General features: G+C 52.9%; 1 protein-coding gene across 1 annotated transcript in view; it reads left to right on the top strand.

The window, feature by feature from the left end:
* The first annotated feature begins 243 nt into the window (after positions 1 to 243).
* The window catches only part of PADI1 (peptidyl arginine deiminase 1), a 38018-nt gene continuing 23463 nt past the window's right edge, over positions 244 to 14798 (top strand). The window contains exon 1 of the mRNA XM_045475816.1: positions 244 to 480. Within this exon, the coding sequence (XP_045331772.1) occupies positions 389 to 480 (92 nt within the window). The 5' untranslated portion in view covers positions 244 to 388. The remainder of the gene's footprint in view (positions 481 to 14798) is intronic.

The raw sequence follows: 14798 nt of genomic DNA on the forward strand, positions 1-14798 counted from the left end.
TAGCACGTGAGATAAGATCTCCACCCGGTACTTGGTCGGCCCTCAGAGCCAGGAGTCTCAGAACAGAGGCAAAGCTGGGCTGATGGGGAGCTCCCGCTGACCGCTGAGCCCTCCTCCCTCGGGGTCCCTCCATTTCCCCCCATCTCTCCGAGGGACCTCGGTGCCTCCTCTCCCGGCCTCCTGGATTGGTAGCCCGAGTGAGGAGGGCTGGGCGCGGAGCCAGGAGGTGGGGACTCGGCTTAGGCAGCTCATCAGGTCACAGGGTGAAATTAAAAGGGAGGAGGAAATCACCGACCCATCAGAATGTGCGCTCCTTCCTGGTGACTTGGTGCCCAGGAGAGGAGCTGGGGAGACAGGGCGCGCCGAGGCCGGGAGCCAGGGGCGCAGGATGGCCCTGCAGAGAGCGGTGCAGCTGTCCCTGAAGAAGCCCACCTATGCCGTGTGTGTGGTGGGAGTCGAGACGTACGTGGACGTTCACAGGTGAGAGCATAGAGGCAGCCACCTGGCTGCATTGGGCCGGGCCACCCCGGAGGACCCCAAGGCAAGGGGGGGTGGGTGCCCGGTGGACAGATCGAACATGCTGGAGGGTGCTCATAGGAGGTTGCTCTGACGTCAGGGTAGGGGGAGTGGGATGGAGAGTCTGGGAGGGAGGAGCTGGGGTATCAGGCCCATCCTGGGGCTCTGTCTCCTGGGCACCGGGGTCAGGTCTCTGGCCTCAAGCCCGTGGTTAAGGGTTCCAGCTCTGGGCCCCGGGTGGTGCGTTCTGACGTCCAAGCGGAACTCGTGTGCAATGGCGGAATGACCTGGGGCTCAAGACCAGATCGTCCCGAATTCCGCCCTCTGTTTCTTGCCCACGACCCGTATGTCTGAATGGAGGTGTGGGGTGTGTGGCATCTCGATCCTTGGAGGCCAGCCCGGGTGATTGGGATCAGGAGGGGAGTGTCAGAGAGATGATTCAAGGAGTTAATAGAGGACAAGAAGCTGGTCGCTGAGGGAGCTGGACTTAGGGACCTCGGGGGTGGGGCTTTTCCAGCTCTGACACTGTCTATGGTCTCCATCCCTGCTGGAGGAGATGGAAGGTCATTTCAGAAACTTGGGCCGCTCATAGTGCTGCTGACTAAGGCCAGAGGCATTTTACTGGGAGCCAGGAGACACGGGTTCTGGTCCTGGCTCTGATGCTCACGTGCTGTCTGGCAGGGGGCCAAGTCACTGGCCCTCGCTGGGCCTCATTTCCTCATCAGAGCCCCGACAAGGTGAGCCGAGCCCCTCTTGCGTTCAGCGTGGAGGTCAAGTGTGCAGATTGTGGGGCTGGACGGACTTGGGTTCCCTCTGCCATCACGTCTCAGAGGGCAGGAAGAGCAGAGGACAGATCGGGGCATGTGTGGTGGGAGCGGAGGGCAGTGCTGTCTGGGGACCCCCTTCGGGATCACCAAGCATCTTGGCACCCTCAGATTTGGGCACTGGCCCAGCCGTGGGGCAGGAGGGAGCTGCCCAGCCTGGCCCGCGCTGCTGTGCCTCTGGTTGACTCTGGGAGGGGGTGCTACTCTGGGGTCCTGAGTGAGCGTTTTGAGAGCACCCCCCACCAAAGAGCCTTTCAGGAGCCTTCACCGGGGCACGGGTGGCGACCAGGGACATAGCCACCGAGAGTCTCGAAACTAGAAAACAAAAGTTTGTTCTGCAGTAAGCTGGCTGAAAAGTAGACTGAAGGCAGGGCTTCCTGCCCATGGGGTCTGTGATAGACAGAGAAGGGCCATGGGACTGTCAGCCTGGGAAGGTTTGAAGAAGAAGCCTGAAGGTCCCCCAGGGCCTGGGCTGACCAGGAGGAGGGGATTCCACCCCATGATGAACTTGGGGCTCCTCTGCCCCATTGCCAGTTGTCTGGCTCCGGCTGAGGCCAAAAGCAAGGGGTTTCTACTTAGCCTTACTGGTCGAAGGGGGAAAGCCCTCCCGAAGAGGGGGTGTTTCAGTTGCCAGGGCAGCCCAGGAGCTAAGCCCTCTGGCAGGGCCGGTGGCGATGGGCATGTGGGGTGACATCACGGGAAGTGATTAATTCCCCCCGGTGCTGCGTGGACTGGTTATTTGGAGAAATATTTGTGTTCGAGGTAATTGTGCGCCCCGGCCCAAGGAAGCTTTAGAAATCCCGTGACTCAGGGGCGCCTGGGTGGTTCGGCGGACCGAGTGTCCGGCTTCGTCTCAGGTCGTGATCTCGCAGTTGGTTCGTGAGCTCGAGCCCTACGTCGGGCTTGGTGCTCTCAGAGCAGTGCCCACTTTGTTTGGATTTGCTGTCTCAAAAAGAAATCAAACGTTAAAGAAAAGAACACCCTGCCTTAGCATGTGCTACAGATTCTGTCCCCTTCCCTTCCCTCCAATGGACTAGCTCACTGCCCTGACCCAACCCCCCCCCCCCCCCCCGCCCCCAGCGGGCTAGCTCACCGCCCTGACCCTCCAGGTCTGGTCAGACTGCCCTGGTGGTCCTTGTCCTTGCTCAGAGGTGGCCCCTGGAGGACTCAGGCCAAACAAGAGGGGGTGGGCCGTGTGGGGAATCCATGCCTGGTGTGGTCTGGTCTCTTTGTCTGCCCAGAGGCCATAATGAATGTTTATTTTCTGGAATGGAGGAGAAGGCTGGCTGGCGGGAGGACAGAGACATTCTCCTGGATCTCTCCCAAGCCTCCCCAAACCTCCCCAAGCCCTGCACAAAAGCATCAAAGCAAAACAGACACTTCCTATCGGACGGGTAGGATTGGAGGTGTGCAGGGAGGGGGCACTCTGCAGGGCCTCTCTGATGAGCCAGCGTGAGGCCCCAGGCTGCTGGCTGCTTTTTCCTGCGGTTTTGTGTATTTCAAAGAAGGAAAGCGCCAGAACAGAGTTCTGAAACTTGTGGTGGAATATATATATATACATATATATGTATATGTGTGTATATATATATATATTCTTAATGTTTACATGGAGTAAATTGATGCTTTTAACTTGCACAGAAGTACAATGAAGCATAATTGTGCTGCTCATGGGATAATTACAGGATTGATGCAGACACTAATTCGTCATGACTGACAGGCTCCGAGAGCCAGGCTGGGACCTGGGTTTAAAAGCCGGGTGAGGACCTTCTCTCCTCCCGGCTGCATCCTGTGTCACACGGCATTCCTTTATTAGAAGTAATCTTATGGTTTAAGTGTGAGGTGTCTGGAGAATGTGAGGCCAGGGTCCTCCCTGTGTTCCACGGAGGGGTGACAGGCCGGCGTGTCGTGCTGTCCGGACATGGGTGGGGGGGTGGGTTCTTGGAACAGAAAATGCTGGGATCTGGGTGGACCTCTGAGGTCAGCCACTCCTTAACCCTACAGGTGCCCCTGCCTCCCTGGTCCCCCTGGCCACCTGCCGTTTGAGACTTCGGGACCCTCCCTATCAGCCACTCTGCCCTCCCCTCCCCGCCCCTCCCATCATTTTTGGCCCTGGAATTCCATTCTCATTCTTCACCTTTTCTTGCCCTTCCAGCTCCCATCACCTCCGACCCCCCGCTGTCCCTTCTCCCAGGCCCTGCCCTTCCTTTCTTGGTGGGCGGACCAGCCGGGGACCCCGAGAGGACACTTGAGACACAAGGCATGGGGGTGTTGCTCACGTGTGAGGTCGATTCCTCTTGACCCCCCCCCTCCCCAAATGGTCTCCTTGAGATATGTCCTCAGCTTTGCTCCGTCCAGAGAAGCATCCACTCCCTTCTCTTGGGGCTGCTAAGCAGCTGTTCAGCTCTGTCAGGTGGCCCTGATGCTCGAAGGTGTGGTGGGTAGGGTGTGGGGCTCAAAGGAACTGGCAAATCGCCACCCAGCCTAGGACGGTGGCCCCTCGGGGAGCGCCGTGCCTGTTTCGCCCATGCTAGATGGGGGTAACGGTTTTTGTTGCTGTGACTTGAGAATTTGGGCCCCGTTTTACAGATGAGGAATTCCACAGTCCACAACACGCATAAGCACAGCCACACTTGCTTTTCCTTCCGTACACGGGGGGCCTGCGGGGGACAGGGAAGCAGTAACTCACGGCTGACTCCCCATTCAAGGCTCTCTCGCGGGGAGGTTTGCCCCTGGTTTGCCTCTGCTGGGAGGCCTGTGGGTGACAGCTGTCCACCCCTCCCCGCCTCTAGCCCCCACTCCCAGGAAGGCAGGGGTCCGTTTGAAAGAAGGCCTACCCAGCCTGGGGCCTCCTTCCAGGCTCTGGGTGCATCCTCCCTGAACAACGACAGAGCAGAATTTACCCATAATCATTATCTCTGGGAAGGAAGGAAAGAGGGAGAGGATACGGCCGCACCCTAGATTTAGGAGAAAATGCCTGCCTGTGACGTGGGGTCGGTAAGGGGCCAGTCATTGCCCTCCCCGACCTCTGTCAGCCACTGCCAGCACCCCGGGAGGTCCAAGGAGAAAGCCGCACCAGGGTCGGGAAGTTGAAGGACCCTCTGTGGCCTTTTACCCCACGGCGCACAGCGGTCATTTCACAGATGTTACGGAACAGCTCCACGCCGACCTTGACTCTGGAGGCGATCCAGCCCGTACCCGCCGGTGAGGGGCTCCCAAACTAGTCTGAGGGCAAAAAGGACTTCAGGACGTGGATGTTAACAATCCACAGTTTCGGTAAGTGGGCGAGTCAAGGGAGGTACCAGGATCCTCTTAGCCACCAGCCCTCCCTCCAGGATCTGCCCGCTCCCCACACTCTTTGTGGTGGTAACGGCCGTGGGCAGGACTATAGTCAGTGAAATGTCACAGCAAGCCTGTGAGACGCGGGCAACTACGATCCCCACTTTGCAGACAAAGAAAGCGCGGTACAGAGAGGTCGGGAGACTTGCCCCAAGTCACATGGCCCTGTGCCCGACCCTAGATTCTCTGAGTTCGACCCCCAAAGGCTTCGTCCGCTGGGAATTTTCTGTGTTGCTGGGTCAGTTCGAGGGGCGGAGTGGCGGTCGAGGCGGAGGCTGGGCTTTGGAGTCAGGCCCCGAGTGGGGTCCAATCTCAGCTCATGCACTGGGTCCCTTTGAATTTCAAGACGTCTTCTGTAGGGGCGCCTGGGTGGCGCAGTCGGTTAAGCGTCCGACTTCAGCCAGGTCACGATCTCGCCGTCCGTGAGTTCGAGCCCCGCGTCGGGCTCTGGGCTGATGGCTCAGAGCCTGGAGCCTGTTTCCGATTCTGTGTCTCCCTCTCTCTCTGCCCCTCCCCCGTTCATGCTCTGTCTCTCTCTGTCCCAAAAATAAATAAACGTTGAAAAAAAAAAATTAAAAAAAAAAAAAAAGACGTCTTCTGTAAAATGAAGAGAGGAGCTCAGCAGGCGGGGGGCCGTGGGGATGGAATTAGAATGGGGTCAAATTGTGGTGCAGACTGTGGATCACCTGTGCCGTGTGGACCCCCCCCTAGGGCAGGTGACCCATCTCCGCCCTCCCCGTGCCCAGCAGGTACTCAGGGGATGCGTGTTGAGGCCGAGCAGCCCGCAGCACTCGCAGGAAGCTCCGCGCGCCCCTGGCGAGCTGCCGTCCTTTAGGACTGGAGCCCGTGGGGGCCGGCCAGCTCTGTGGGACTCTTGGCTCCCAGCAGAAGCACTCACAGAGCTGGCCGCATCAGAAGGGACTTGCTGGATGCTGCTGGCTGGCCCTGTGGCATCTCTTGTGGCTTCAGTCTAGAAAACTTCAAGTCTAGGGTGTCTGGAAGGTGGCACCTTGGGGGCATCCAGTGGGCAGGTGGATGGCCGGGCATGAGGTTTGCCTGGCCTGGTCTGCTCGAGAGCTGCCCTCTGGCTTGCTTTTCAGCCTTTCCCTCCAATTCTGCATTATTCTCCCCTCCTGCCCTCGCCTCTCCCCAGCACCGGGCCCTGGGCCACCCTCCAGGGCGCACTGGTCCTTTGCCACGATGCTGCCATCCCCGGAGACCGGGTCAGCACCACTCTGCCCTCCCGCCCGGGCCCTAGGCTGGGAAGAGGGGCCCCAGACCTCCGAACTCTGTCCCCGGGGGCTGGTGAAGTCCAAGTGGCAGGTATGACGGAGGGCACGGGAGAGACTCGTCCAGGATTGCCGTGTTTCTCCTGTCCTTAGAGGTCAGGCAGTCAGTTTCTGAGTAGCTGAGAGAAGGTGTGGCCTGCTGAACCCCAGTGGGAGGAAGCTTCTGGGAGGCAGGGTGCAGCTAAGCAAAAGGAAAAGCTTTCTAATTACCTGAGCTGTCAAAACACAAAGGGGTGTGAGGGAGTGAGTTGTCTGTCATAAGAAGTGTTCAAGCATAGAGCCCTACCACGGGCAGGAGGCGGGCCAAGATGATCTCCGAGATCCCTTTCTGACCCGAGCCTTATGCAGATACTTCACAGGCTCGTTGTTTTAGGGCAGGCAGGAGCCAGGAGTTCCCGGGTGCTGCCCTCTTGGCCTTCCCTGACCTCACCCCTGTAAAGTTCAGGTGCGTGTGTGGGAGGAGGGGACATGACTTTCCTGACTCAGTGCCCCACGTGCTGCCCTAGGCCTCGCCTGTCCACTGCCGAGGAACCATACCGAGGAGCTCATGTTGCAAAGTTTCAACATGTTCCTTTTCCCTTCCCGTCTCTTCCCCAGCGATCTCATCCTTCCGGTCCCCGCTGGGGACGCGCTCAGGGCACCCGTGTTCCTTTTAACGTCAGCCAGGACAGCATAAGAGAGAAGACAAACCTGCTGCTCCCTCCTCCCTTTGCCAGCTGTGTGACCCTGGGAAAGTTACTTAACCTCTCTGAGGTTTCTTCATCTGCTAAATGAGGACAGCAGCACATACAGGGGAGGGTTGTGGCGAGGATGGATGAGATCATGAGCATCAAACACTGAGCACGTGCCTGGCCCATGGTAGGTGCTTGAAAATGCCACCCCCGATCCACCCCACCTCGGTATTACCTGTGGCACATGCCACCCTTATGCCCTACCAGGGGGGTGGGCGCACGCCTTGCCAGAGCAGGTGGGCCTGGCGGGGAATTGCCCGTTGACTTGAAATTCCTCGTCCCACCCTCCCCGCCTCCTTCTGCGAGATTCTCTAGGATTCTACTCTGTTCTCCTTGCAGCCTCTTTATTAACCTGGTCCCCCGGGCCCGGGCTGGGGCGTGGGGAGTGGAGATGTGCAGGGTGAGTCAGGCAGGACGCTGCTCTGGGCGACACAGACGAACCGTGAACGGACCCCAGGGCAGGTGTGAACCAGTGCCGTGGGAACACGAAGGAGAGGACGCCGGGATCTGGCCCGAGTGGCCTGGGCTGGTAGGGGGCTCTGGGGGGAGCAAAGGTAACGGTGACAAGGGCAACCTCATGCCTCTTAGGCACCCACGGTGTGCCAAGCGCTCTAAATGCATCATCTCATGGAATCCCTCCAACAGCCCTAGGGAGTAGCTCTTTGGATCAAGCCCATTTTACAGAGGGGGAAAATAGAGGCCCAGGGCAGTGGAGTGACCAGGTTTGAGGGCGCCCACCACGCTCCGCACAGAGCCCACAATTCCCTCCACCGAAGAGGTGGCATTTGAAACGGGTCTTCGAGCACGCAGAAGGTTTCTCCTCCCTCTTCCCCGTCTTCATCCCCCGCCCCTGCAGAGACAGGAGGAGGGCGCTGGGGAAGCAGAGGGCAAGGGCAGGGCCCCGGAAATGATGATAAAGACAACAGTGGTTACATGTATGGTAATGACTCAGACCCTCTGATCTAAGGGGTGCTTTCAAACCCATTACCTCACCTGACTGTGAGTTTGGGCTGGATCTGGGGGCTGCGGGGTGAGACTCCCCTGGAGGCAAGCAGGCGGGTAGGTGTGACCTGAGAGGCTCCTGCCGCCACCGCGGGTGGGCCCGGAGCTCGCCACAACCTCCCACGCCCGCTGGCGACACCCCCAAGAGCCGCCCTGCATCCACGGCCCCGCCCGCAGATCCGGGAGCCTGAGCGATGAGGAAAGGGCGCTGCGCACCCTCTCATCGAGGCCCGGGGCTCGGGTTCGTGGGTGGCGGATGGCATCGAATGAGAATCTGAGGCGGCAAGTGCCTGCCTGGCGTCACCTGCCCAGTGTGGGCACCAGGGAGAAACAGCAGCCCCTCCGGGGGTTCCCTTCCTCTCCCTCTCCCTTCCAGTCTGCGAAGCTCCTGGTGGGATAGCCTTGGCTCTTTTATACCTTTTCCATCCCGAGAGGCAGCCCAGGCACGGGAAGTTGCCTGGATGTGAGTGACAGAACCTGGAAGGCGGGTGGGTGGGCACAGGGCAGGGGAGATCTGCAGAGGCGGCCGTTGAGGGACTCATCTGCCGCCTGCAGGGAGGAGAGAAACCGAGCCCGAACTCCCGGCACCCCGGAGATCACGAGCTGAGACGCAGTGACTGAGCAAGGTGGGGGGCGAGGAGCAGGCTGGGCTCGGAAGGTCCGCTCTTCGCCCCTCTTCTTTTGTCCCCGTTGTTGTCCTCACTGTTTCTATTATTTCTTACTCCAAATAAGGGAGCTTTGCGCCAGGGCCGTGACTTGGAAATGTCAACTTTTGCCCAAAGCCGGGGACTGGCCCCCTGGAACCCCGCTCCCCTTGAAAGGCTCCCACGAGCCGGGAACCTTTCTGCCGCCAGCTGGGGGCCCGGGGCTCACGCCTACTCGCTCTCGGGATAAGCGGGCCCAGGCTCTGGGGCCAGGAGGTTTGGATTCAAATCCAGGGCAGTCTTGGGTTCCGGGGTTTATCCTGAACACAAGGGCTCATTGTGCTCCCGCTCCAGGCCAGGCGCTGAGCTGGGTGTTCAGGTGACAGCAGCATTAGAGAGAGTCAAGTGTGTGTGTGTGTGGGGGGGGGGGGGGGAATGGCTGCATTCTAGAGGGAGAAACGGGAGAGGCAGGCAAGAAGCAAATATGTCAAAATGAGCAGATGTCGGGGGCAATGACGTTGGGTCACGGGGCTAGGGAGCATGGGGTTCATGGTGTCCTCTCAATCGCACTGTCCTAAATTGGGCAGAGATGACATCTCGGAGAAGGAGCTGAGGGAGCGAGGCCCCGGTGGATATCTGCGAGCCGAACATTGTGATTAACGAGAACTGCAGGTGCAAAGGGCCTGGGGTGGGAGTGCGCCGAGCGTGCCGGAGGGGGAGCAAGGAGGTGGGTTTGTGGGAGGGGGAGAGGAGTCACATGGCCAGGAAGCCAGTTGGGGGCAGACCACAGAGGCTCTGTGGAAGGCTTACGAGCCGGAGGGACACCATGGCACTTAAAAAAAAAAAAATAGTGTCGAGAACAGACCGAGGGCAGCAGGAGATCAGCCATTTTACAAAATCCGCGTGAAAGCCATTGGTGGTCCGCACCAGGGCGTTAGCTGTGGAGGAGGTGAGAGTGTCAGCTCTGGAGATGATGTGGACGCGGAGGCGTTAGGGTCTGCTGGGGTGCTGGGTGTGAGTGGGAGGGAAGGGGGGAGGGGGGCACCCCAGGATGCACTTGAGGACGCAGAGGCAGTGCAAGGTGTTGGGCACGTTTGGACGGGGCGGGGGTGGGGAAGTAGGAGTTCGGTTTTGGACGCTTTACATTTATTTACTTATTTATTTCTATTATTATCGTTTTCTAGAGTAGGAGGTCTTTTTTCCCCCTTCTTTTAATCATTCCAGTATAGTTAACATGCAGTGTTGGCTAGTTCCAGGTGCACGATACAGCGACCCAACAATTCTGTACGGCTGTCAGTGCTCCGTACGATAAGTATGTTCTCCGTCCCATCCGCTATTTCCCCCATCCCCCCATGGGTAACCTCCCCTCTGGTAACCATCAGGTTTTTTGTGCAGAGTCTGTTTTTTCGCTTTCTCTCTCTCTTTTTTTCTTTGTCCCTCTGTTTTGTTTCTTAAATTCCACCTATGACTGAAATCGTTTGGTATCCGCCCTTATGTCACGTGGCGTTGTACTTTCTAGATCCAGCCACGTTCGCATACGGCAAGATTTGTCCTTTCTTTTTTTTTTTTTTTTTTAATTTTTTTTTTCAACGTTTATTTATTTTTGGGACAGAGAGAGACAGAGCATGAACGGGGGAGGGGCAGAGAGAGAGGGAGACACAGAATCGGAAGCAGGCTCCAGGCTCTGAGCCATCAGCCCAGAGCCCGACGCGGGGCTCGAACTCACGGACCGCGAGATCGTGACCTGGCTGAAGTCGGACGCTTAACCACTGCGCCACCCAGGCGCCCCGAGATTTGTCCTTTCTTATGGCTGACTAATATTCCACTGTGCACATGCGTATACGACACGTGTCGATAGCACGTCTTCTTTACTGTTCGTCTAGTGATAGACACTTGGGCTCCTTCCATAATCTGGCGATTGGTAAATAACGCTGCGACAGCACGTGTATCTTTTCAAATTCGTGTTTTCGTGTTGCTTGGGTAAACACTCAATAGGGGGATGACGGGATCCTATGGTAATTCTATTTTTAGTTTTTTTGACTCACCTCCGTACCGTTTTCCAGAGTGGCTGCCCCAGTTTGCGTTCCCACCAAAACGCAAAAAGTTCGCATTCACATCCTTGCCAGTCCTTGTTATTTCTTGTGTTTTTGATTTTAGCCATTCTGATAGGTGTGAGGTGATATCTTACTCTTTTTCTTTCTTTCTTTCTTTCTTTCTTTCTTTCTTTCTTTCTTTCTTTCTTTCTTTCTTTCTCTTAGAGAGTGAGAAGGCGAGGGGAAGAGAGAGAGGGAGAGAGAGAATCTTAAGCAGACTCCGTGCTCAGCTCAGGGCCCAATGCAGGGCTCGATCCCACAACCCTGAGATCATGCCCTGAGCCACAATCAAGAGTTGGACATCCACTGACTGAGCCACCCAGGAGCTTCTCTCACTGTAGTTTTGATTTGCATTTCCCCGATGATGAGTGATGTGGAGCATCTTTTCACCTGTCTGTTGGCCATCTGGATGTCTTTCTTGGAGAAATGCCTGTTCATGTCTCCCGCCCATTTTTGATTGGATTATTTGTTTTTTGGAGGGGTTGAGTTGTATAAGTTCTTTACATATTTTGGATACTAACCCTTTATCAGATAGGTCGTTTGCAACCATCTTCTCCCATTCAGTAGGTTGTCTCTTAGTTTTGTTGATTGCTTCCTTTGCTGTGCAGAAGTATTTTATGTTGCTGTAGTCAAAGAGCCGATTTTTGCTTTTGTTTCCCTTGCCTTGTGAGACATATCTAGAAAAATGCAGCTATGGCCGATGTCAGAGAAATGACTGCCTACGTTCTCTTCTAGGAATTTTATTGTTTCAGGTCTCACATTTAGGTCCTTAGCCCATTTTGATTTTATTTTTGTGGATGGTGTAAGAAAGTGGTCCAGTTTCATTCTTTTGCATGTTGCTGTCCAGTTTTCCCAATACCGTTTGTTGAAGAGACTGTCTTTTCCCCCAGTGCATATTTTTGCCTCCTTTGTTGAAGTTTAATTGACTATATAACTGTGGGTTTTTTTTTTTTTCTGGATTCTCTATTCTTTTTTTATTTTTTTTAACGTTTATTTTATTTCTGAGAGACAGAGAGAGACAGAGAACGAGCAGGGGAGGAACAGAGAAAGAGGGAGACACAGAATCCGAAGCAGGCTCCAGGCTCTGAGCTGTCAGCACAGAGCCCGACGCGGGGCTCGAACCCACAAACCGCGAGATCATGACCTGAGCCAAAGTCAGACGCCCAACCAACTGAGCCACCCAGGCGCCCCTCTGGATTCTCTATTCTGTTGCATTGATCAACGTGTCTCTTTTTGTGCCAGTTCCACACCGTTTTGATTACTATAGCTTGGTAGTATATCTTGATATCTGGAATTTTGATACTTCTAATTCTGTTCTTCTTTTTCAGGATCGTTTTGGCTATTCAGGGTCTTCTGTGGTTCCATACAGATTTTAGGATTATTTGTTCTATTGTGTGAAAAATGCTGTTGGTATTTTGGATTGTATTAAATCCGTAGGTTGCTTTGGAAAGTATGGACATTTAAACAAGATTTGTTCTTCCAATTCAGCTGCACGGAATATCTTTTCATTTGGTTGTGTCATCTTTAATTTCTTTCATCAGTGTTTTATAGTTAACAGACTACAGGTCTTCCACCTCCCTGGTTAAGTTTATTCCTAGGTATTTTATTATTTTTGGTGCAATTGTCAATGGAATTGTTTTCTTAACTTCTCTTTCTGCTGCTTCATTCTTAGCATCTAAAAATGCAACTGATTTCTGTATATTGATTTCATATCCTGCAACCTTACTGAATCCATTTATCAGCTCGGGTAGTTTTTTGGTGGAGCCTTTAGGGTTTTAAATATATGGTATCATGTCGTCTGAGGATCGTGACAATTTTACTTCTTCTTTACCAATATGGATGCTTTTTTCTTTTTGTTGCTTGGTTGCTGTGGTTAGGACTTCCAGTGCTATGTTGAATAAAAGTGGGGAGAGTGACGTCCTCGTCTTGTTTCTGACCTTAGGGGAAGGGCTCTCAGTTTTTCCCCATAGGGTATGATCATAGCTGTGGGTTTCTATTTAAGGCCTTTATTATGTTGGCGTATGTTAACTCTAAACCTACATGTTGAGGGGTTTTGTCATAAATGGAATGGATGTTGAACTTTGTCAGATGCCTTTTCTGCTTCTCTTGAAACGATAATATGGTTTTTCCCCTTTCTCTTGTGTAGAACAGGTATTGGCTTTTCTTTGAATGTTTGGTAGAATTCACTTGTGAAGCCATCTGATCCTGGACTTTTGTTTGTTGGGAGCTTTATTTTATTTTATTATTATTGATTCAATTTCATTGCTGGCTATTGTTCTGTTTGATTTTTCTGTCTCTTCCTGTTTCATTTTTGGTAAGTTGTATATCTCTAGGAATTCATCCGTTTCTTCTAGGTTGTCCAGTTTGTTGGCACATAATTTTTCATAATATTCTCTTATAATCCTTTGTATTTCTGTTGTGTCCCTTGTTATTTCTCCTCTTTGTTTCTGATTTTGTTTATTGGAGTTTTCTCTCTCTCTCTCTTTTAGGTCTGGCTAAAGGTTTATCAATTTTGTCGATCTTTTCAAAGAGCCAGCCCCTGGTTTCATCGATGTGTTCAATTGTCATTTTAGTTTCTACTTCGTTTGTTTTGGCTCCGATCTTTATCATTACCTTCCTTCTACTGGTTTTGAGTTTTGTTTGTTTTTTAGTTTCTAGGTCCTTTAGGTGTAAGGTTACATTGTTTAGTTGAGATTTTTCTTGCTTCTTGAGTGAGGCTTGTACTGCCATAAACTTCCCTCTTACAACCACTCTTGCTGCATTCTGAAGATTTTGGACAGTTGTGATTTCATTTTCATTTGTCTCTAGGTATTTCTTTTTAATTTCCTCTTTGATTTCTTGTTTCATTCATTGAAACATTCTTTGTTTAGAAGCGTGTTATGTAACCTCCAAGTATTTGTGTTCTTTCCAGATTTTTTCTTGTGGTTGATTTTTAGTTTCATAGTGTTGTGATCAGAAAAGATGTATGGTATGACTACAGTCTTTCTGAATTTGTTGAGGCTTGTTTTGTGGCCTAATATGTGATTTATTCTGGGGAACGTTCCATGTGTACTTGAGAAGAATGTGTATTCTGCTCTTTTAAGATGGAATGTTCCAAATATATCTGTTAGATCCATCTGGTCCAATGGGTCATCCAAAGCCACTGTTGCCTTGTTGATTTTCTATTTGGATGATGTGTCCATTGGTGTAAGAGGGGTGTGAAAGTCCCCTACTATTATTGTGTTACTATCAATTACCTTCTTTATGTTGGTTATTAGCTGCTGCGTGTATTTGGGTGCTCTCATGTTGGGGGCATAAATATTTAAAATTGTATCTTCTTGCTGGATTGTTCCCTTTATGCTTATATACAGACACATTAAATTTAAAATGTCTGTTACTCACCTAAGGGAGATGTTCAAAAAACAGTTCGCTATAAGGGTCTGGAGATGGAAAGTGGGGTTTCTAAGCATCTCAGTGTGGCAGGTGGAGATCATCAAGGGGATGAGTGTCACCAGAGAGGACTGAGCACCAAGCCCTGGGGCCACGTGGGCTGGAGCCCCCTGGGACACACTCATAGGAATGTCTGTAAGGTGGCCCTGCCTGTCGTTGGGTGTCTACTCCAATTAGGTGTTCCGGATCTGGGGGATAACCCCCCGCCAATAGAATGGGTTTGGGGATAACCCCCACCCCCCAATAGAATGGCTTTGGAGGCCCACTAGACCCATTGGGAGCTAGACCTGAGCTAACCCCATTGATCACCTGACTGCTAAAAGCCTCTGCTCTGACTGGCAGGTGGCCGTGACATGTGGATCTCTTGGAATTAGCCTCAGTTCAGAGCCAGTGTCTACTAAAACCAGAAAAGTCTGATTATTTCCTTTTCCCCAGGGCACGTCACCTGGTAAGGGCTGTGAGTTCCTTTGGAGAAGGCTAGGAGAGAGGTGAACAGGGCCTATTTGTAGCAGTATGGCAGGGTCCTTCCCTAAGAGCACCTCATTGCCCATTTTTAGGAAGTTTACCAGCCTGCTGCTAAACACAGCCATGACAGTATTTAAAATGAAACTCCACATGTTTGCAATCAAATAAATTATATTTAAAACAACGGTAACAACTCAAAACGCACCGCTTCCTTACGATGTTACTGGACTCTACTGCGATCTATGCTCCGACATCATTCACCTCCATCCGTCCGTCTGGTAGAACTAATTACACATCAGGTGTGATTGTGTATTTCTTTGCAACTCTGAATTCGTTGATGTTACATTGGCAACTTGAATGTGGCTCTTTTTTTTTTTTTTTTTTTAATTTTTTTTTTTTCAACGTTTATTTATTTTTGGGACAGAGAGAGACAGAGCATGAACGGGGGAGGGGCAGAGAGAGAGGGAGA

The sequence above is a fragment of the Leopardus geoffroyi genome, chromosome C1, assembly GCF_018350155.1.
Source record: "Leopardus geoffroyi isolate Oge1 chromosome C1, O.geoffroyi_Oge1_pat1.0, whole genome shotgun sequence".
Taxonomy (NCBI): domain Eukaryota; kingdom Metazoa; phylum Chordata; class Mammalia; order Carnivora; family Felidae; genus Leopardus; species Leopardus geoffroyi.